This window comes from Tetrao urogallus, assembly GCF_951394365.1.
Source record: "Tetrao urogallus genome assembly, chromosome: 1".
NCBI classification, from domain to species: domain Eukaryota; kingdom Metazoa; phylum Chordata; class Aves; order Galliformes; family Phasianidae; genus Tetrao; species Tetrao urogallus.
In genome coordinates, this window is record NC_136813.1 from 87,202,700 (window position 1) to 87,224,678 (window position 21,979).

Below are 21,979 nucleotides of genomic sequence, written 5' to 3' on the forward strand. Positions count from 1 at the left end.
GCACCTCTGTATCAGGGGCTTTATGAATTCCTGGTCTTGGCCTGTTCTTTAGCAGAGGTTTTTTGGAGTCTGATCTGGTAAAGAGTACTAAGATGCAAAGGTGTTCCCGTATTGGCAGCCGGGGTTCTCTTCCAGTTACAGGCTGACCATATGGGAGCATTCAGGAGCATACAGATTGCTTAATTTTATTTGTATAGCTACTATGAGGCCACTGGATTAATTTTACTATGTTTTGGAGAATACAGATGTGGGGTTTTGAGAAATTCCGGGAGGGAGAATTAGGGTGTGGGCCTACTTTGGATGGACAGGGGAATAAGATTTCTGCAACACTTCCAGGGGACCATTCTCTGGTTTCAGAGGAGCTTCTGCTGAGGAATCTTGTTGGAAGCTGTGTCCTTCCTGCCTCATGGAGGATACTTTTGAAGAAAGACATATTGAGGCTGGTTGACTGGTAAGCAATGAGTACCCTCCTCTGCCATTAGGAATGCCCACACACTAGATTGAAAGTGGTCTACTATAGGTTAGTAACAATACATATTAGCTATACTACCACGCAAATATCAAAAATAGCAATTCTATTCAATTTGATCAGTATGAAACCAAATGTTTAGCCAACACTGTGAGTACCCTTTGCTAAGAGCATATCTGTTGATTCTGCTTAGCCCACATGAGGTGCTTTTTTGTTAGAAAAAGAAAGCTTCACATGGAGTCAGTGTTATTTTTAGATGGCCTTCTCTTCAGGTAGCCTGAGTTCTCTCTGAAATATAAAACTGTATAGGTACAACTTTAGGAAACCTTCTTGTAGAATGAAGTACTGGATATCTCCAGTGTATTTTTTCCCACATACACATGTATGGAATTCCAATCAGAACACTATGTAAGAGAACATGGAAGGGTTGTATATAATCAAACAGCACAGTCTGTAAGCAGTAAAAAAAATGAGATACTTCTAGATTACTAAAATGTCCCCCAAGTCATAATTATAAATCAACACGCAAGTGTACAAAAGATTGGTGTCTCCATAAACTGTCTGAAATTCAATATTTTTATCCTACTCTGTCTTCTGAAAGTGCCTGCATATTTTATTTTCCCTGAGTGCTAAAAATTGTCTCTATTTTATGCATTGTTTTTTGCAGAGCTCTATTTGCAAACATAACTAACAGCTAGTACTGGAGATGATATACAGGCTGTATAACATGCCTGAAGAAAACAAATCTGTAAGCATACAAATGCACCCAACTATAAATTTCAGGGACACTATAAGAATTTTAACCTGATGGTAATTCTGCAAAAAATAAACCACAGCCACATGGGATGCATTCTTGTAGCTGTCAGGAAGGAAAATTGCTCCAGACTCTGGTTACCAGGCATGTTTCCATGGATGTGGCACATTTTTGTGCAAAAAGCCCTTTGCTCACTCTGCTCATAGGCTTGTGCAGTCAGTGCAGGAAATTTGGCCCAACCACAGCCTAACAATCAATTTGGGTAGCACTGCTAGTATCATCTGAGGATCCTCAAGCACTGGGTAGCGCAATGTGAGTCTCCATGAGGTCTCCCTCTTTTGGCTCCTGTCCTCAACACAAACACTTTTTCTTTTTTTTTTTTTTTTAAATTAATGTGGAAGGATACAGATTAAATGTAGAAAAGGTTTTCTTTGGTTCAAGGACAGTGATACCAAATAATAACAACGCTAAGCTTGAGAGCAAGGGTTCTGAGATAAACAACACAGTACAGTTTGATTCATTTTCAAAATGCATTCTGATTAATACATTCATTTTCTGCAAGGAAACAAATGCTTCCCAACCAGTTTTCATTTTTGTACTGCAAGGTTACTCTTCTCATGAGAGTAGACTTGCTAACCATGCATGTGCTCAGAAAGCCGAAGGTCCATGGCTTTTACCCAAAGGCACAGGCTGATGTTACCCTCAGCCTATCTGTTTTGTGCAGTGGTCATTTCTGTAATAAAGTGGATTTTTATTGGTTTTCAGGTTGCATTGAGCTGCATTATCAACTAGGAGATGTCAGCAGTACCAATACTCATACCAGAGTAATGCAGATCTTTCTCCCAATGCATGGTTATTCAAAGAATAAATGCAGATATTCCACAAATACTTACATTTTCACAAATTATATTTTCTCTGTATAACACTATAGTTATTTATATACCATGTTTTTGCTACAATTCCATTCAAAGAGAATGCATTTCAAAGCTCCTCCTTCAACCAGACAAGACAGAAAGAGTGGAGGCGGCCAGAATCTGAAAGAGCTATGTATACAATTACATATGGCAGAAGATGAATTAGTCCCAGAACTTGTTCTGACAGACTGACTGAAAATATGACCAGCAATGCAAAATCTGTCACAATTTAATGAGATCCTAAATGCTAAACAAACAAAACAATATTTTTTTTTTCCTGAGATCAAGCTTCAAATTTCTTATTTTCATTGCACTGATTAACACTGAAAGTACTTCTGTGCAACAGCTTCTTTACTCAAAGATCACCTGCAAAGGTTCATGCAGAAAATTAACATGCAAAACACTGAATACTGAAACACTGAAGTTCAGAATGCTTTGAGTGGGTAAAAAGACAAGTGCAATGGAAAAAGTTTGCCTTTGTATAAAAATAAAATTGCTTAAGCATTTCTTTTATGAAATACAGAATTTCACAAAGAACACTCCAGCTAGAAAGTGTACTTTTTAAATTGAGAAGGCATACGTAAGGTCCTTCTGCAGGACCTGATCCATTGGATGGGTTGCTCAGCTAAAATGCGTTTCTCCTGGTCATTATCAACTTTATCCACAATGGAACAACAGGGTGAACACCATCAGCCATCCTTTACTGTGATCCACATCATTTAGCAGTCAAACTCAGTCCCAAGTAGATCATTAAGCACTGAAGCAGCAGCTTTTAAAAATCAGTCATTTTATCCACATTTTTCAGCTTAAGATTTTTGCTTTCTGTCAAAACTCCCCTTGATTTTATTACAGAACATAAATTGAAAAGTACTATGATCTTGAGATAATCAGCTGTATTTTTTTTTTTTAATGCAGTAGATATTGCATTAACCAGTATGACTATTAACCAGTTCCTCTGAACTACTTAATCACCAGCAGTCACTCAAGGGTCCTCAGGAGGTCCTGCCACCACCCACCGCAAAGCATTATGCCAAAATTAAATTCCAGTCCTTCACCTTGCCATGGATAGTTGGACATTTCTGGCTGGTAGGAGTTCTGTTGATTTTCTTGAAATCAAAACGATGCATTCTTGTTCTTTTAGATTCTCATCATACTTGCTGCCTCTGAATTTAAGGTAGTCATTTGCATCCATTATTTTGCTGAGCTGTCAAATACTACATTGTATTGTAAAGATTGCAATTTTATTTCATAACAAGAGAAATAAACAAAAACAATAATAACTTATAGCTTAAATTGAGAGAACTGGTGGTGACTTTTCCCTGTGGCAAGAAGCCATTCAAACCCATGAAATGCAACTCAGGTAAGAATTTTCAGAAGTCCATCCTAAACATGTGTCACATTTCTAATTTTCTTTGGGTTGATTGGATAATCGGTATGTCTTTGAGGTCGTCCCTAGAGCAGAATAAAAAGCAGTTAGAGAACTAAAAGTCTTAGAAAAGCAGTCACTCAAGGGTCCTCAGGAGGTTACCTGCCACCACCCACCGCAAAGCATTATGCCAAAATTAAATCCATCATCAGCAACCCACTCAAAATCTAATTACAAAGAACAGAAGGAACAGCCTAATATGCAATGCACTATTGGCATTACTGGGAATTTGTTAATTGGTCTTATGCTATCTGAGAAGTTCTTGTGTATTCTGCATTCTGTATTCTTTGAAGCAGAAGATGGTGTTTTCTTAAAGAAAATACCCCATAAGTTGTAATAAATGCTTAACTTCTGATACTGTTTTCCTAGTACACTGGAAATTGCACCAAGAAGCAATGGTAGTCGTTCACGTGTCAGAAATGCCATTCTCAACATCTTCATGTTTATTCCAGGTTGGCCTTTTTTTTAAGTTCCCATGACTGGCACAATTCCACTCCCACTGACACCAGCATGTTTCCAAACTGACCCCAGTGGGATCAGAGCAAGGCAAGCGCTTGGCAGATTTGAAAACCTTGTCATCATTTGAAACTGGTGCTGTGGATTTGCAGTCCTAATTACTTATGTACTTTTATGAATATCATTGCAGAGGAAAATACTAAAATTTATTCTTAAATGCATTCAAGAAATGTGTGCTATGAATATTTAAATGTGGTAGTGCGATCTCACACAGGCAATTATAAAGTACTTCTAAGGAGTGAAAATGACTTACAAAGTTGTTAACCTTTATCTTTAGATACCTTCCCAAAAGAAGCAATACAATTAAATGATTTGCTGGGCCTAGCTCCGATGTTGGTTTGCTTTTCCTCCAAGATGCAATCTACTGGCTACTGTTCCTTGCAAGGTCCCCAGCTGGTGCAGGCATTAATGGAAATTCCACTGTTCTTCTCAATGAAAATTTTTATGAACCCTAAGTTTTTTTCCAGCTATTGACTGAATTTCGTATACTTTTTTCTCAAACACTAATCAGGCACAGCTTGTATTGCTTTGGTATTCTTCCAGTACTAAGTATCTTGAATAATGAATTTGGTACCTATATATTATTAAACAAGCCACAGAGGAAAATGTTAGATAACAAATGTGGACAGCGTTTTTCTGGCATTTAACGAGACCAAGTACCTCAAGGAAAACCATGGGATAAATATAACTACCCTAGAAACATTTCATAGGACAGCTGCCTTCTGTTTGAAACACAACACTATTCACCCCCTTTCCCTCCTCTTTATCTGTTGCTAGAGCATACTGCTATTTCCCACATTTACCCTTCTTTGCTTTGTTTATTTCAGAAGACAGGTGTGGTGCTCTGGGAACTATCTGCCAGGATTCTCATATTTTTCACATCCCTGAACCTCACATCCCTTAAGCTGTTGGTGGGAACTGGGGTGCAAACTGCTCACCACTGTGAGGATGGAGCAAGTCCAAGACTGACTCATGAGACTGGTAAGTTTATGGCACCAGATGACATGCATCCCATGGTCCTGAAGGAACTGGCTGATGTGGTTGCCTAGCTGCTCTCCATCACATTTGAAAAGTCTTGACTGCTGGGAGAAGTCCTCAGTGATGGAAAAAAGGGAAACCACTGCCATTTGTATGAAAGGGAGGAAGGAGAAGCCGAGGCACTACTGGCCGGTGAGCCTCATCTCTGCTGCCTGGAAAGATCATGGAACAGAACCTTCTGGAAGACACGCTAAAGCTGTGAGGGATGAGCAGGTGATCCAAGACAGACAGCATGACTTCACCAAGGGAAGATGGTGCCTGACCAATTTGGCAGCCTACTAAGATGGAGTGATGGCATCGGTGGACAAGGGGAAAGCAACTAATATCATCTACCTGGACTTCTGCAAGGTCATTGACATGGTCATTCACCACATCCTTGTCTCTAAATTGGAGAGAGACGGATTTGAAGGGTGGACTATTCGGTGGATAAGGAACTGTTGGAAGGTCATAGCCAGAGGGTTGAGGTCAGTGGCTCTTTGTCCATATGGAGGCAGGTGAGGAGTGGTGTTCCCCAGGGGTCTGTCTTGGGGCCAGTACTCTTTAACATCTTTATCAATGATACAGATGATGAGATTGAGTATATCCTTAGCAAGTTTGTGATGACACCAAGCTAAGTGATGCAGTGGAAGGAAGGGATGTTATCCAGAGGGACCTTTATAATGTCGAAAGGTGTAGTCATGTGAACATAATGGAGTTCAAAAAAGCAAAGTGCAAGGTTTTATACTTCAGTTGAGGTAATCCCAGATATGTATACAGACTGGGAGAAGAACTCCTTGAGAGCAGTCCTGCTGAGGAGGACTTAGAGGTCATGGTAGATGAAAAACTTAACATGAGCCAGCAGTGTGTATTTGCAGCCTTCAAGGTCAACGGTATCCTGGGCTGCATTACAAGAGAAGTAGCCAGCAGGATGAGGGAGGTGATTGTCTCCTTCTACACTGCCCTTGTTAGGCCTCATATGGAGTACCGCATCCAGGCCTGTGGCCCCCTTCGTAGAAAAGATGTGTAGTTTTTTGGAGAGGGTCTAGAGGTGGGAACAAAAATGATCCAAGAGCTGAAGCACCTCTCCTAGGAAGATAGGCTGAAGGAACTGGGCTTGTTTAGCCTGGAAAAGAGAAGGCAGCAGGGAGACCTCATTGCAGCCTCCAAATATTTATAGGGAGATTATAAACAGGAAGGAAATGAACTTTATACTTGGGTAGATCATGATAGGACAAAAGGGAGTGGTTTTAAACTAAGAGAGGGAAGATTTAGATTAGATGTCAGGGGAAGTTTTTCACTAGGAGTCATGCCCCATTCCTGGAGTTGTGTAAGGCCAGGTTGGATGGGGCCCTGAACACCCTGATCTAGTACTTGATCTAGCAATTGGCAACTTTGCTTGCAACAGGGGGATTGGAACTTGATGATCCTTGAGGTCTCTTCCAACCCAAGTCATTCTCCGATCCACGAGTCTATGAAGTAAAAGCACTGCCTGTCTCTTCTCAGACTTTTTTCAGAATCTCTCTCCCTCTATTAATTTCTTGCAGATCTGCAATAGCCCAAAGACCTTGGTGGTGTTCAACACAGACATCATTCATTTCCAGAGCACAGAAGAAGTTTCTTCTAGACTGTGCTGCCCAGGAGATTAATATGTGATGAAATTTGCTCCATTTGTGGCTGAACACTTATTTGGTAAAAATAAAATAAAACATGGTGGTAATGGGCTGATGGTTGGACTAGATGATCTTAGTGTTTTTTCTAACCATTATGTTTCTATGATTAACCAGAAAGCTCACTAGGTAATGCTACCAAAAGAAGCAATATTCATGGCCATACTACGGAAGATCTTGGTTTGCATCTGCTTTTGAACAGGAAGGAGCCAGAGGACTCACGCCAGCTGGATCTAAACTGCACTATTCTTCCCTAACACCACTGGGGAAAATGTAGCCCCTGCATGCCTTTTTTGCCCTAAAAATTTTACCTGCAAGAATGTGTCACACAACCCCTGCCTCATAATGCTATTTCTCCTCTCTAGCAAATTAGAAACCAAGGACTAAGTTTACTTCTGGAGTGGGTACTGTGGCCATGATTGACCAGGTCCCCTTCTGCCCTTCCGCATCTTTCATAGCTGTTTGCTTTACAGCAAATTCTCTGAGTATCCTATATTTTATTCTCACTATGCTCTGATATCAATTAAGAATAATTTTCTGAATTTCAATAAATTCATGCTGTGTACTGGCACATTTTCTATGAAGCCTTCTCTGAAGCAGCATTGCCTCATGGAGGTTGCAGTAAGCTGTATATAACTTCACTGACACTGAGGCTGCTGGTTCACTGACCTGAACTTCATTTTCTGATGATGCAGAAGGTCTCAAATGCAACACATTACAAATACAAAATGCAGAGACTAGTATCACAATAGCCATTTCATATTTAAACTCTGATATGCTACAGTTGCTAGAGCATCTACTTGATTTTGATTTCAAAGTTGTTTCTTCTTCAGACTAATCCAGTGCTCTACTAGTCCCATCAGCACTAATCCAAAAAAAAAAAAAAAAAAAAAAAGCTTTATTATTCATTACATCCTACATGTTCAAGAAAAAAACATCATTCTAGTGGTTTGCTGCACAGCCCCATGTTACAGAAGCAAGTTTCTAACATTGATTCTCAGTCAGAACAGAACATCATCAGCATTTCCTTTATACAGTTTGGAGACTCTATACTCTCAGCTGGGTGTCTAGCTAATGATGGACATTTGACAGTCACACATTTCAAAACCTGTATGCTGACTGCCTATCTGCCTTGGATACATTTTTACAGGGATTACTGTAAAGGCAGTATTATACTGGGAAAAGGGTTGCATAGCTTGTTGGTTTGACTGAGGAAACAGATTCCCAGATCTTTTCACCTCTTTCAGCTCCTCAACCAAACAAAAAGAGCCAGCAATATGCAGATGAATCAGAAGGCAAAATGAGTATGTGTACCAGCTGATTTCAGGATTGAATCTTTGAGTGGTGTTTTGGACAACAATGCTCAGTCAATGAAGGAAGGACTTCTGCTATTGCAAGCATGTTGTAGTCAGTTCTGCAACCCATATGACATCAGTGATATGAATGATGAACTCACATCTGGCATTATGAAACAGAGGCTCCGATCTCTAAATTGATTTGACAGATGGCAGCTCCTCCAATACTGACACTGTACAAATGCGTGACAAGCTGAAGGCTTTGCCTGCTATTAGCCAGCCAAAAAAATCCAAGTCAAACTGCATTAGAACAAATTGCTGAAATTAGTGTAGTAGGAGTACTTCCAAATGTATCTGCATGCATCACACGTTCTGCTGCTAGAACAAAAAACCATGGAGGCATAGTTCTCTGTTTCTCGAGGTTATTTCTCCCCCTTCCCTCAGTTTTTAATTCTCTTTCCAAACTCACTTCATTTACAGGAAAACACCCACCCAAAAACTATGGATACCCTCACAATATTTCAGATAAAGCATTGCTTCAAATAGCAAAGCAGTTCCATCTTGTCAACTTTTAGTACACTCAGCACAGTTCCCTGTCCATCAACAGACACACAAACTGGCAATTCCTTCTTATTTCTTTTTGTATTAATCCCACCCACGTAACTTCACTCCTTTCCTTCTTTCACAGACACTTGGAAAAAATATACTTTAATTTATAAGCTGCACCTGCCTTTCTGCATCTGTATCATCAATATTTATTAGTCTCTTAATCAAGACATGCTGCCCAATGAATATCATAACATGACATACTCTATAGTATGTTTCATCAGTAAGGGAAAAATTATTTGCTGTCATTCGTTTATATTTCTATTTTATTGGCCTTTTAATTTGATTTTGATAGTTTAATTTTTCTTCTGAAACAATCCACAGAGTCAGAGTGGTTATATACAGAGCAATAAATGTAGCTACAATCCATCACTCATTTCCTCTCTGGTATAAAACCACAACCACAACCAAATAATATTTCCAGTTTATAAAGTATCATTTGGAGTAGTTACGGAGAAAAATAGATCTGTCTCCATTAACAGTGGTGACTCACTCTGGACTGGAGAGGAAGAGTGTGGCTGTGGTGGTAAATCCAAGCCTTGCATGGCTCTGCTGAAGTTAGCTGAATTATACCAGGGATGAATCTGTCTCACTATAAATGAGCGCTCCTTTTTACAAGATGGTCTTCTGATTTATCATAGAGACATTTATGCCATATTAAATGGACTAATTATGAAGCTTGTATAGGAGGTTCTCTGGTCCTGCAAGATGGTCCTTAGATTTCTTTTTCTAGCAGTAGGATTTGCAAAAATGTAGTTCCTCAGAAATGGCCCTATGCCCTTGCTAAAGCACAAGTGTCCATGGTATTACTGCAAAATATGCTAGAGCCAGGTTAAGGGATCTCCCTCACTGAACCTGGGTTTCAGAAGGAGCTCTGCATAATGAGTCGGAGCACGTGAAACAGCTCTCTGGGCACTTGGTCTGCAGATCAGCCCTCTTGGGACTAGGAGCAAGGATTGCTCTCCTGCCATTGCTGACGGTGACAAAATACGCAATTAAACAGAAGCCTGTAACTCTACTCTCCATTTGACCTTTTCCTGGCTAATGTAATCAGAATGGAGACCTTCCAGCACCTCTTGACTTATACTCCTGGCCTTCTCTTCCAGTAGCTGGTAATTTTTTCTTCAGCTCAATAATTTAGTTCAATATTCATCATTTTTTAAATGTCTTGCACATCTTTTTTTCCTTCCCTTCTTCTTCGCTATTATTTTTCCGTAGGATGACTTGCCAGAACTTTTGTTCATGTTGCAAATTTATCAGTGCAATTACTGGACAACATTTATCTTCCATGAACATTTTGCTTTAGTATCTGATTCAATGAGTTTGAACAGAGAATAGCTGATCTAAGTGAATTTTTCTTGCCACCTTTTACTGTGACACCCAGCATATTTCAAGCTCTGTACCAGGTTGGGTCAATGGGCAAGGACTTCTGAGGCATTTCTGATAGAAGTGCTCCCTTAATCTCTCAATCATTTAAAATAGTACCTTTTTACATATGGAATAGAAGGTATACCAAATTTGAAGCTGATGCCCTCAGAGACCCAGGAAGACTTCCTAATGCCTCCAGCCCACGGAGGCATTAGGTGAAGCTTATATAATCAAAGTTTCCATCTTGTTTTCTCCTGGCAGTGAGGGAAATGCGCCATGCAGCAGGTATGTTCACCTTTGCCCATTCAAAATACTAGGTTGAATAACCTTCATTCACTATGATTGCTCTGCTTTCCATTTTGTCCCCACATCCATGAGCTTCTTTCTAATTTTAAAACTCTCCATTCATAATTTTCCCGTTCGGTCTTATTTTCTGACCTTATTACTGGGGTTAATCTTGATCACATAAGGTGTCATAAGGAAGACAGCCACAAAAATCTTAAATTTTTTTTATTTCATAAAGAGGGAGAGATGAAGCCTTAGGTTCTCAGTCTCCATGACTCCTTCCATCAACAGCTGGTTCCTGTGTTTTCTCCCCGCCTTGCTCTGGAAGAGAACCTGGTTTCTTTACCACCACATACATGTTTGCTCCTTTTTCCTAATTACCTAGACAGTGAGACGACTTGCAGAGTCCATCTCTTTATGATCTCCTTGACTGTGGAAAAAATTTTCTGGATAACTACTTTTCCTTCTATTGCTCCCTGGCTCTATTTCTCATTCAAAAATAAAGAAAAACATAAAGATGAAAAGAAGAAAAACCTTTGGGAATGTTCCAGCATCCATATAGGGAACTGAAAAATGCAGCTAATCAGCAGTTAAATGGCTTGCCATCTGGTTTCTTCCACTTGACAAGGATTGTATTATAAGGAAAGAGCACCACACCGTTTATTATGCAACACATTGGCTACAGTGGTGATTGAACTTTGTTATTGCTTCCAGTAACTCAACTCTGTCAGAAAATCTCTACTTTGCAGTTAACAGGGAAGGTTATGTATGTAAAAGAAGAAAAAAAGAAAACTTTATTTTGTCTAGGAAATGTTTCACTATGTTTGTATATAGTCACATAAACCTAAATCATGGACTGCAAATCCACAATTTAAGGTAAACTTTCATCAAGCGATATTTGCTTTATCAACTCCTGTATACACAAGATGGTGCCACCACTATATACTGAGAAGCTCTGCTCAAGCTGAGAAGCAATTTGTCTTCACAAGCCAGTTTCAGACTGCTAAACATTCCTCCAACATATTAAAAAATATATTTTCATAATATAATTTTCATCTGTAGATTCTCTCTTGATATTTTTCAAAGTATACATGCAATTACTGATGCAAGTAGAAGCCACCTTAGCAGACTTATACCATGTACTGTCCAGGTACAAGTGGTTAAAAACTGTATGCCAAGTCCCTCTGGCGGATTTTGATGTTTCCCTAGCCACTGAGCTGCAAAGGACCTCCAAGACTATCTAATCTAGCATCTGACATGGAGGCCTGTATCTATGTTTGTATTTCAGTTTTGTGTTTCAATTCTCTGCTGTTTTGTACGTGCTTTTCAGCTTTGCATTAATAATATTTTGTTTAACAAGTAATTAATGTCAAACATGATAGCTACCAGCCACAGACACATAATTATCATTCCTATTTTTACCGTTATTATTTTGATCATTGTTTCAATCATGGCTTGAGTACTTCCTAAATTTCATTGTGTGTTGCAAGAACTAAACATATTCTGCTATGATTTATATACAGTGTCATCTCAAGACAGATTTCTGCATTGCACATGTTGAAACATATCTTCAAAAATAAATGAGTTATCACTGTGTTGAATTGTGAACTTGGTATCATATCACTGCTACATTCACAAGAGAACACTGGCAAAAAAATATCACAAAGATGTAAAATCTTTTACAAATCTAGAGCATAAATTGTGATTCGTGTTGCTGAGAGCCCAACACTATGCTTCACAATAGTGGCAGCTGAGAACTGAAGTGAAGGAAACACTAAACTCTCTTTTATTTATGCTTTTAGCAATGTGGAAAGGTGAGTAAGATCCACATGAGAGTGGATCAAATGTTAGCTCTTTGCTTCCCCTTCCAGCATTCACTGCTGAGATACCAAAGGCATCTAAAATGGTTGCAAAGCTCTTGACTGAAGAAACTTCTGCAGTATGGAAATGCAATTGGAAAATCAACCATGAAATTACCTAGAGAAAAAGCACCAGTGTTATCACAGAATTGTTTGGGTTCGAAGGGACCTCAAAGATCATCTAGTTCCAATATCCCTGCCACAGACAGGGAGGATTGCCAGCCACTAAATCAGGCTGCTCAGGGCCCATCCTTGAACATCTCTAAGGAATGGGCATCCACAACTTCTCTGGGCAGTCAGTTCCAGTGCCTCACTGCCCTCTCAGTGAAAAATCTGCACTGGATTTTGTTTACAAAGGAACATCAAGCCTCACATTCATCTGTGCCTCCATCTCATATCCACACTTCCTCAGGTCTGACACCTGGGAAAAAAAAAAACTGCAGGCGTCTACTTTTGTGACAACACATGTCTAACAACTGTGCAGCATCTTTATACATCCAGAAACAGAAAACATCTTTGCATTATAATGGGTTAACATACTGTATATGTAGAGGTTAATTCTGAAGAGCTGAGCCAGAGCTTTTCTGCCTGGCACATCTGAAAGATTTAATTAGTGGTATAAAACAGGCTGTTGAGAGAGGAAGCGACTTTTTGATCTTGGGAATGATGAGAAGACAATTATCTTTTCCTGTGGCAAGTTCACCCTACTCAGGGTTACCCACTGTGCTGGGAGAAAAGCCTTGCTGGTGTTTGGAGGAAGAAAAATATGAGAAGCAAAGCAAAGCAAAAAGCAGACATCTGAGGAGGAGCAGACTGCAACTCTAACTCTAGCATGGGAGGTGGGAAGAAAAACATGGCAGGGATCTGAACTGAAAAGATGGCAACTAAAGCTTTTAATTTTTTATTAGAAATTTCTTCCAAATATCAGGGGTGTCTGTTTCTTCCCGACCTCCCAATCCCCAGTAAATCTATCTAAATGCAAGACTAACACCAGAGGCATGTGTGGTTATAAGCAAGAGTCATGAATGTTTAAGGGATCGTTCTACTTATCTAATTAAAATTTTAATTGACTTTTAAACATCTACTTCCACCCCAAATCCACGTTTGCGTACAGTACAATACCCACTGTGTGAAAAAAATAAAATATAAAAAAAAATCAAGATACCAGCATAACAATTACCTTTGGTGCAGAGCTGGTACGTAAATCTGGACGAGGGACAGTGAACTTTGTAGACATTGGAGGAAAAGAAACAACTGCTGTAATAAAAATATACAAGATTACTGTTATCAACATCCATCATGGTACAAACCACAAACAGCAGAATCAATTTGACTAGTTTTGATTTAATTTTCCTTTTATTTACTTATCTTGTAACTTCTGCATTTAACAATACCACATGCTCTTGAAATCTTTCCACTGTATTTATTTCTTCATAATGTATTTGTTAGAGAGACAAGGGTGTATGCCTGGGTTATAGACTCTACGTGATAATTTTGTCATTAAATGTCTGATTAAATGTTTTGATAATTATGTGGTTCTAAATGCAAATGCTGGGTAAAGAATTGGTGGAGTTTTATTTTTGATTTTGAAAAGACTTTGTGCTTAAGGACTAGAATTTACAATGCCTCAGTCGCCTACCAGTAGAATCATAATTCACTAGCATATTTTTACTAATGAAGTCAGCAATGTGAGGAAAAGGACGGTAAAGGATGGTTGCTCAACCGTGCTTTCTTATGGAAAATACGGAGTTTAAAAACTGGACTTTTTCCAACCTCTGTTCCTCTAGCTGTTGTTGTCCTACCCTGTCGCTGCTCTGCAATCACTGTGCAGTAACCATTTTAAAGAGGCCACACACTAATAAAATTTGTAAGAGCCATCGCTGTGAAACGTAACTCTAAGTCTGCTTTCTTAGGGACATGAATAAGATTATAAGAATAAGTTTATGTTCACGGTGACTGTGCATCTGCACCCATGTCAGTAACTCAGTAGCATTTGAACTTATTGGGTGGTCCCAAGATGTTTGTCATATTCAAGGGCTTTCATATCAACAGGTGAGACTGGAAGTCAGGCTTCATTGTCTCTCTTTTTCATGGAATTACTTGGGATGAAGACTCCTTAGGAAAAGACTGGGAGGAAAGATGAATGTAAAAACCTCCATTCTCTATCACATGGAAAACCTGCAGGAGACAGCCTGTAAGGATACTCAAAAAACTAATGGATACATTTTCTCTCATCCATGGCTGTATAATCCCCCAAAACTATGTGAACACCGAGAGCATATTGAGGATATTGGTATGCTATCCTGAAATATCATTACCAAAGGGAATATTTTTAACTACAATGTTACATAAATTGGTATTGCAATAATTTATTGAACGAATAAAAATATGGCCATTGTTGAGCTACATAAATAACAAAAAAGATATGGACAAAAAACCTTAAAAAAAAAAAAAAAAAAACCCAAACCTATAGATGAATTAAAACCTTCAAAGGATCAGCTTTACTTAGAAATGCAGCACAAGTCCTAGAAGTAACTGAAGAGCATCAAAACTATGTCATGTCTGCTGTGTTCCCTGTGAATTTTTTTTATTTCTCTCGTCTTTATTTTGTTTTTATTCTGTTTTGTTTTTCTTTCAAATGTGCAAAGTATTGTTTAAATTGATTATTACATAATCACACAATTATAGAATCACAGGGGTTAGAAGGGACCTCTGGAGATCACCTAGTCCAACCCCACTGCTCAAGTTGGTTCCCTAGGTTAGTATCCATGCAGGTACAGGATATCTCCAGAGCAGGAGACTCCACCTTTCTGGGCAGCCTTTTCCTGTGCTCTGTCACTCTCAAAGTAAACAAGTTTTTCCTCATGTTCATGTGGAACTTTCTATGTTCCAGTTTGTGCCTGTTGCCCCTTGTGTGGTTGGATGCCACTGAAAAGTGTCTGCCCCCATCAACTTGATTCCTGCACTTCTGATATTTATAAGCAAGGATAAGATCCTCTCTCAGCCTTCTCTTCTCCAAACTGAACAGCCCAGCATCTCCTCATACAGGAGACACTCCAGATCTCTCATCATCTCTGTCACTCTCCGCTAGACTCTCTAGGAAATCTCTCTCTCACTTGAACTGTGGAACCAGGAACTGGACACAGTACTCCAGATGTGGCCTCCCCAGGGCAGAGTAGAGAGGGAGGACCACCACCCTCAACCTGCTGGCCATTTTTTTAATGCACCCCAGAATTCAATTATCCTTCTTGGCCACTGCACACTGCTGGCTCATGGCCAACCTGTTGCCCACTAGGACACTCAGGTTCTTCTCCTCGTAGCTCATTCCCCCTGATCTGTTCCTGATGCATGTGGTGTATGACTTCCCAGGTGCAGGCCCCTATACTTGCTCATGTTGAAGTTCATCAGGTTCCTCTCTGTCCAACTCTCCAGTCTGTCTCGGTCTTGCTGAATGGCAGTACAGCCTTCCAGCATACCAACCACTCCTTCCTGCTCTGTATCATCAGCAAACTTGCTGAGGGTGAACTCAACCCCTTTGTCCACATCACTGATGATGATATCGAACAAGACCAGACTTAGTACCAACCCCTGGGAAGCACTGCTAGTTACAGGCCTCCATTAGACTCTGTGCCTGTAATCACAACACTCTAGCTCTGCCACTCAGCTAGTTCTCAGTCCCCCTCAATAACCACTCATGTGTCTCACAAATCCTTAACGAGGTGCTGTGAAATCTTATAATTTAATTGCATGACTTGTTGCCCAAAATGCCTTTGTTGAGAGGCATAAGCAATTCACTCACTTGGGATTTGTCTTGTGTAATGTGGTTCCTCTGGAATGTATCCCTGATTTTCACTACCTCTCCTTTGTCTGTTTCCCAAATGGTCATCTGTTTTCTTCTTAACTGAAATTTTCCTAGGGAAAAAACAAACAAACAAACAAGAACATCACTGGAACTTCATTATAAGAACTCTTGGATAGAAGGCAGAGAAAATATTTTATGCTCTACTTCTGAAAACTATATTTGCAAAATATAGCTGGGGCTTCCAGTTATTCAACTATTGCAAATCTCATCCTATGTAAATATTACCTGTGAAGTTCTGTTTAAAGCAAGAACAAAAATAAGCTGAGTGATCTTCATAGGCAGTGAAGACTCTTTTACACCACAGGAAATTAATTTTGATCTCTAATCTGGAATTACAGAGTAGTCAGTGGCACAATAAGGGAATACCAGCTGGGTCACCTATAGCAACTGACCATTTTTTGATTGAACTATTGAACTATTGTAAAAAGAAAGCATGTTAGTTCACATCAATGCAGTTAGTTCCCAAGTGATTCATCTGTACACTACAAAGCTAATTTACTGTGTGCATGCACACAGTCACAGTGAAGATGATAGAACTTCCTTTGTTAAAGTTACACAGCTGTGAACTTGCAGAATGATAATCTGCATGGCAACGTGGTGAGGAAGAAGAGAATTTCTACTCAAAGTTTACATTAGAAGTTCCACATGCTACTATTCATTTGTTCCAACCATAGGTTCCTCTCTGGGATAGTCCCAGGTCTATCTTTGTTTTTGGCATGACAAGCATAAATTGGTAATGGGACTGTAATAATCCAGGGATTTGTATAGAAAAGGGGAAATACTCTCAACAGCATTTGTGGAAACTGCTCCCTCTAGTTTTTTTATGTTCAATTAGGATAAATAACTTCACAGATCCGTAGAGCTTCAGATGAATGTTATTGAAGTACACCTGATGAGCCAGCTACGACTACATGGCTTTTTCACAGGATAAACCTGTTAAGTGCCTCTAAGAAGCTTGCCACGGTTGTTAGGGAGGAGCAATTGTTTAGTAATACCACTTTCATATGTTACATGATAGTCTTCATCTGATCTCTTATCTGATCTCTTTGTCTCAACAGATTGAGCTGTAGCCAAGTGAAAGGAATTACAGATGTGTGGGAGATACTGAAAGGTAAACAGCCAAGTTAAAAATAAACACTGGGGGAAGTGAAACAGCACATCTCTGCTCTGACTCCTTCTTTGTTAATACCCCAACATAGCTGCCAACATCTGGACAACTATCATTCTTTTTACTGCATGTAGACTCCCCTCTGAGAAAAAAAAAAAAAATCTGAAAGAGATTCTAAGAGGTTTGTATGAATTCAGTGGCACTGCTTGCACATATCAAAATTTTGCAGAACTGTCAGCACTGACTTTTCCTAACGAAGCTGATGAGCCTGGATTCATCCCAGTGCTTAAGCATTTAACTAAGCTTTTGCTTAACTTTCAGACTGTAGGCAACTTTTAGGGAGCTGGAATGACAACCCATGCATAAAGTTAATTGCAAAACTGGAGTTTTACTATACTAAGATTATTTCATGAAGACGTAACCCCACTTGCACCAGATCAGATGCAAAGAAATAGGGAAAACTGAACACTAAACCTCATTCTGGATCTGCTCAGGAAGGCAGCATGCAGACCCTCTAAGGGCACTGCCAGCAAGGTGGGGTTCTGGGAAGGACATTCACATGGCTGTACCATCCCCACACTAAGCAGAAACCTCTCTGAATGTATAATCAATTTTGTTGCAGCAGTGCTGATCCCTGCAAAGGGCTTTTGGCAGAATCAAGTCAGAATCCAAGCAAAAATGTTTTCTAGTGTTTTATTCATACCAGAACTGTTATGCAGGTTGTGCTTCCTTTAGACCTCCTGTTCCCTACTGATGTAGTCCTGCACTATTTATATAGATAGACTTGGTAAAAATGATTAATTCAGTATCATAAACAAAGAAATCTCAAGGAAGTTTACCAGTACGGCATAATTAGCATCATTTCCTCAAGAGAGAAAACAGTGCTGTTTTTTGCTTTTGATTTCTCCATTTCTTCAAAAAAAAAAAAAAAAAATGCCGACAGACCTTCACAAAAGATCAAGTGTTGATACTCAGATATTTGTGGGGTTTTTTTTAGTTTTTTCTTTATGTTACTTTATAGTTTGGCACTAAGGAACCTCGACAGAGCCACGATTCGCTCCCCGCGGAGCCACGGGCTCGCAGTGACCTCCTGTGGAAGCGCTTGCAAACACCCAGCACCCGGAGGTTTCTCCTGTAAGTGAGCGTTTGATTTGCACCCTCCCCCTGCAGTGGGGCACGGAAACTGGCACATCCCTATGACCACACTGCAGAGGCCTGAAAGAGCCCGGTTAAAAGGAAAAAAATTATCCCGACGTGTTCATCTTACCTCACTTCATTTTCATATGTGGATCCTGAGAGGGGTAAAAAAAAAAAAAAAACACGTTAAAATGCTGGGAAATAAAGTATGACCTGTAGAGAGCTGCCCTTAGGAGAATCTCTTCTCCTTATGTGCAGAACTGCAATATCCCTGCAGAGTGGCTCACACCGTAAGAAAACTAGGAACTGCCAATATGCTTCAGCAAATAACCTCATTGTAGGAACTACACACCACTGAAGGTTAATATACTCCTGAAATGCCCTTCTGGGTAATGTGAAGGTTAATGTGTGTCACTGATGATACAGGTCACTCCAAAAGTAATGCCTCTTAGTTATTTCCATGGAAACTACAATAGATACAGAGTGTCAAGAGCATGCAAACACTCTTTGATAGAGCAAATTCTCAGCTACAAAACACTATTTGTCAACATAGCCACCACCATTAGCTCTGCTTTTGCCAGCAATGAACAAGAGTCTGCATGCATGCTTGTAAACATCTGCATCAGCAGTGGGGAGGCATTGCCACTGAAATGCACCCCCCACTGCCTCACTGTGCTCACAGCCACTGTTTGGTCTCCATTAACGCTCAACAAGCATTGAGGAATATCAGTAGGTGTTATTTTTTTCCACACAGATAAACTCAGTGACACACCTTTGCTTCATACACACTTCTGTGTCAGATGCCTTTGTGTCAGACTGCCCCCTCTGCTGCTGTCACCAGCAACAAAATCGAATGGAATACTGATAGGAACACTCAACCACTACTGCCATCCCACCAACATCAACCTCTGATGTTGTGGGCCAACATAATGAAACAGGAGGCATTGCTTTTGGAGCAGCCCTCATAGTTTGGAACAAGTTATAGGAGAAACAAGGGGAAGGTAAGGATCATCTTAACCAGGTCATGGTTAAGAGCATGATCACTCTGCTCACTCATCTGCTTACACATCTCTGCACTCCATAAGTAGTTTATATCTAGTTTGTTTTGTTTTGTTTTGTTTTTTGTTTTTTAAGGTATAGGCCAATTATGAAGTTCCACTTACCTTTCTTTAGGCAGCAACAGCGCACGACAACCCAAATAAGAATTATCAGAAGAATAAAACCAACAATTGAAAACACAACTGCTACTGCAATAACCCACGTGCTTGTGCTGTCTTCACTGTAATTGCCATCTGTTAAATTAAATGGATAAATTGTATTATCAGAGACTCAAAACATTGTTTTCATAATATTGACTTTTTCTGCGAGAAACTATTAACTGCGTATAGATTAGAATCATAAGCTCATAGAATCATTAAGGTTGGAAAGACCTCTAAGAATCACCCAGTCCAACCATCAGCCCACCCCACCTTGCCCACTGCCCACGTCCCTCAGTGCCACATCCACATGGCTCTTGAACACTTCCAGGGAGATGGTGACTCCACCACCTCCCTGGGCAGCCTGTGCCTCACCAAGGTACTATCTAGCAAGGAAGCCGTGTTATCCAAGCCATGATCTCTGTATTTATGGGTTGTCTCCAAGAATTTAGAATGGTTCCAAAAGAAAATTCTTTATCACATTTGTAACTTTTCCAACAGCTATTCCTCTTTCTGAAATATACACATCTCTAATATTCCAAACAAAACTTTATTCTGTAGTTATGTTGAGTCCCCCATCATCCTTTGAAGATATTTGGGGTTAGGAGAAGGTATAAATATTCAATTCTGACAGGTATTAAACACCTTACCTAGCTGCACTTGTCAGTGTAGAGAAACGAGCTATTTTAGGCTACAACACATCTGGCCAAATGTGTATGTGTCCCTCTGGATGAAATGATCTGTTCTGAAGAAGCTTCCATTTCTCACCACTGACCACAGTGACAGTTTTAGGTTTCTAGCACTGATGGAGATCTCCAGCCTGTAGATGAGATTTTACAATAAATCCCATCTTGGGATTTCTCCCACTAATTTCAGCAGGTGTTTAAATTTTCAACATACTTTGTAGCTCATCATTTATCCACTTAAAGTGCACTGAACACTTAAAAAGGTAAAGAGAAGCACAATTCAGAACACTGAAGCTACCAAACCATCTTTACTACTGGCATTTTCATAACAATAAATTATTCCTTTTTTTCATTTTTTTCTTTCCTTTTTCTCTCTCTCTCTCTTTTTTTTTTTTTTAATTTACTGTAATGCACAGTGATAGATGGGGTGATATCAGGATAATTAAATGTCTTAGGAAATGCATTCACAGCAACCAGTTCCACCAACAAAACTCCTACATCACAATATGTTAAGAATACCTCGCATTCCTCACACAGCTGGATGCACAAGGAAGCTGTCAGGTCTGACTGTCACATCACTGTACCATTTGGTTTTGACCAAACATGCTAGAAGCACCCCTAATTTGTGTACCCTTTGAAAAGCAGCCACCAAATTGCTTTGACAGTTGTTTAGAAACAAGCTTTTGATCCAAATGACACATGAGAAACATATCCAAACTTGACAGTGCCCCAACAGATGGGGTTTACGATTGTCACTCCTCATTAGAAGTCCCAGTTAATAATCACATGGCCGTATGTAACTGACGGCATCTGGGAGAGATACCACAGCAATGCAGACTGCAGGCAACCATACAGTGTAATAGAGTTTCCCCAGATGCGTGACCCAAAGTACGTGCTGCTTTACTTATGGCAAGAATAAAGAAGCAAATGAATTCTATCTACAAATTTGCCTGGAGCACCTGGGTTGTTTTTCGTTTTTTTTTTGGCTTCAGATTGCAGAGACACAGGACCAGAGTCTCCTACAAAGCTTGGGCCTTTGTTAGTCTGAATTCTCCAAATTTTGGGTAATTTTGATTAGGATCGTAGAAGTCTGGAACAAATAGCTTGATGCACGATCAGCATGTTTTGAAATTCATCTGACAATTAGAGAAAACAAACATTGAGCAACCTGCAGACTAGTAGTTAAATCTGCAGACTGTAATCAATTGTGAATACAATTGGTGAGGAACTTGTTCACAATATTTCTGTCCAGAAATACTGCAAAAATGTATGTATTGTGCTCTGTTTTGTTTCATAAAGCAAGCCACAGGGATTTCACTAAGACTAAAATATGAAAGACATAACTACTTAGCTATAGAGGCAAGAAACTGGAACTGAGACCAGCAGATATGAACACAAGGGCTGCCAGTTCAGTATGAAAGTAGGAGTAAATCCACATCAAATTACATTAGGTGTACAGTGTGAAGAAAGCCACTTCCTCATTCCACAGGGCCCCATCCAAACTGGCCGCAAGCATCTCCAAGGATGGGACAGCACAGCTTCTTTGGGCAGCTGTGCCAACACCTCACCACCCTCTGAGGAAAGAATTTCTTCCTAACATCTAAGCTTAAATCTCCCCCCTTGTCATTTAAAGCCATTCTGCTTTAAATGTCGCTGTTAGTCAGTCCCCTTCTTACTTATAAGCTCCCTTCAAGTACTCTTCTTAAAGCAGCCTTGTGTAAAGTACTTTAAGGAAAGGAATTTTCTCTGGCACATGCTGATGCCAAAGGAGAAACTAGAGACTGAACAAAGGTGGACATCACTTGTTGAACACT

At 39.8% G+C, this 21,979-nt stretch overlaps 1 protein-coding gene across 1 annotated transcript in view; it reads right to left on the bottom strand.

Annotated features, from left to right (window-relative positions):
• Positions 1 to 3,520: 3,520 nt before the first annotated feature.
• Positions 3,521 to 21,979, bottom strand: part of IGSF5 (immunoglobulin superfamily member 5) — a gene marked incomplete at both ends in the record, with an annotated part of 30,136 nt that continues 11,677 nt past the window's right edge. The window contains 5 exons of the mRNA XM_079533505.1: positions 3,521 to 3,589; positions 13,357 to 13,433; positions 15,976 to 16,088; positions 18,414 to 18,438; positions 19,447 to 19,575. Of these exons, the coding sequence (XP_079389631.1) occupies positions 3,521 to 3,589; positions 13,357 to 13,433; positions 15,976 to 16,088; positions 18,414 to 18,438; positions 19,447 to 19,575 (413 nt within the window). The remainder of the gene's footprint in view (positions 3,590 to 13,356; positions 13,434 to 15,975; positions 16,089 to 18,413; positions 18,439 to 19,446; positions 19,576 to 21,979) is intronic.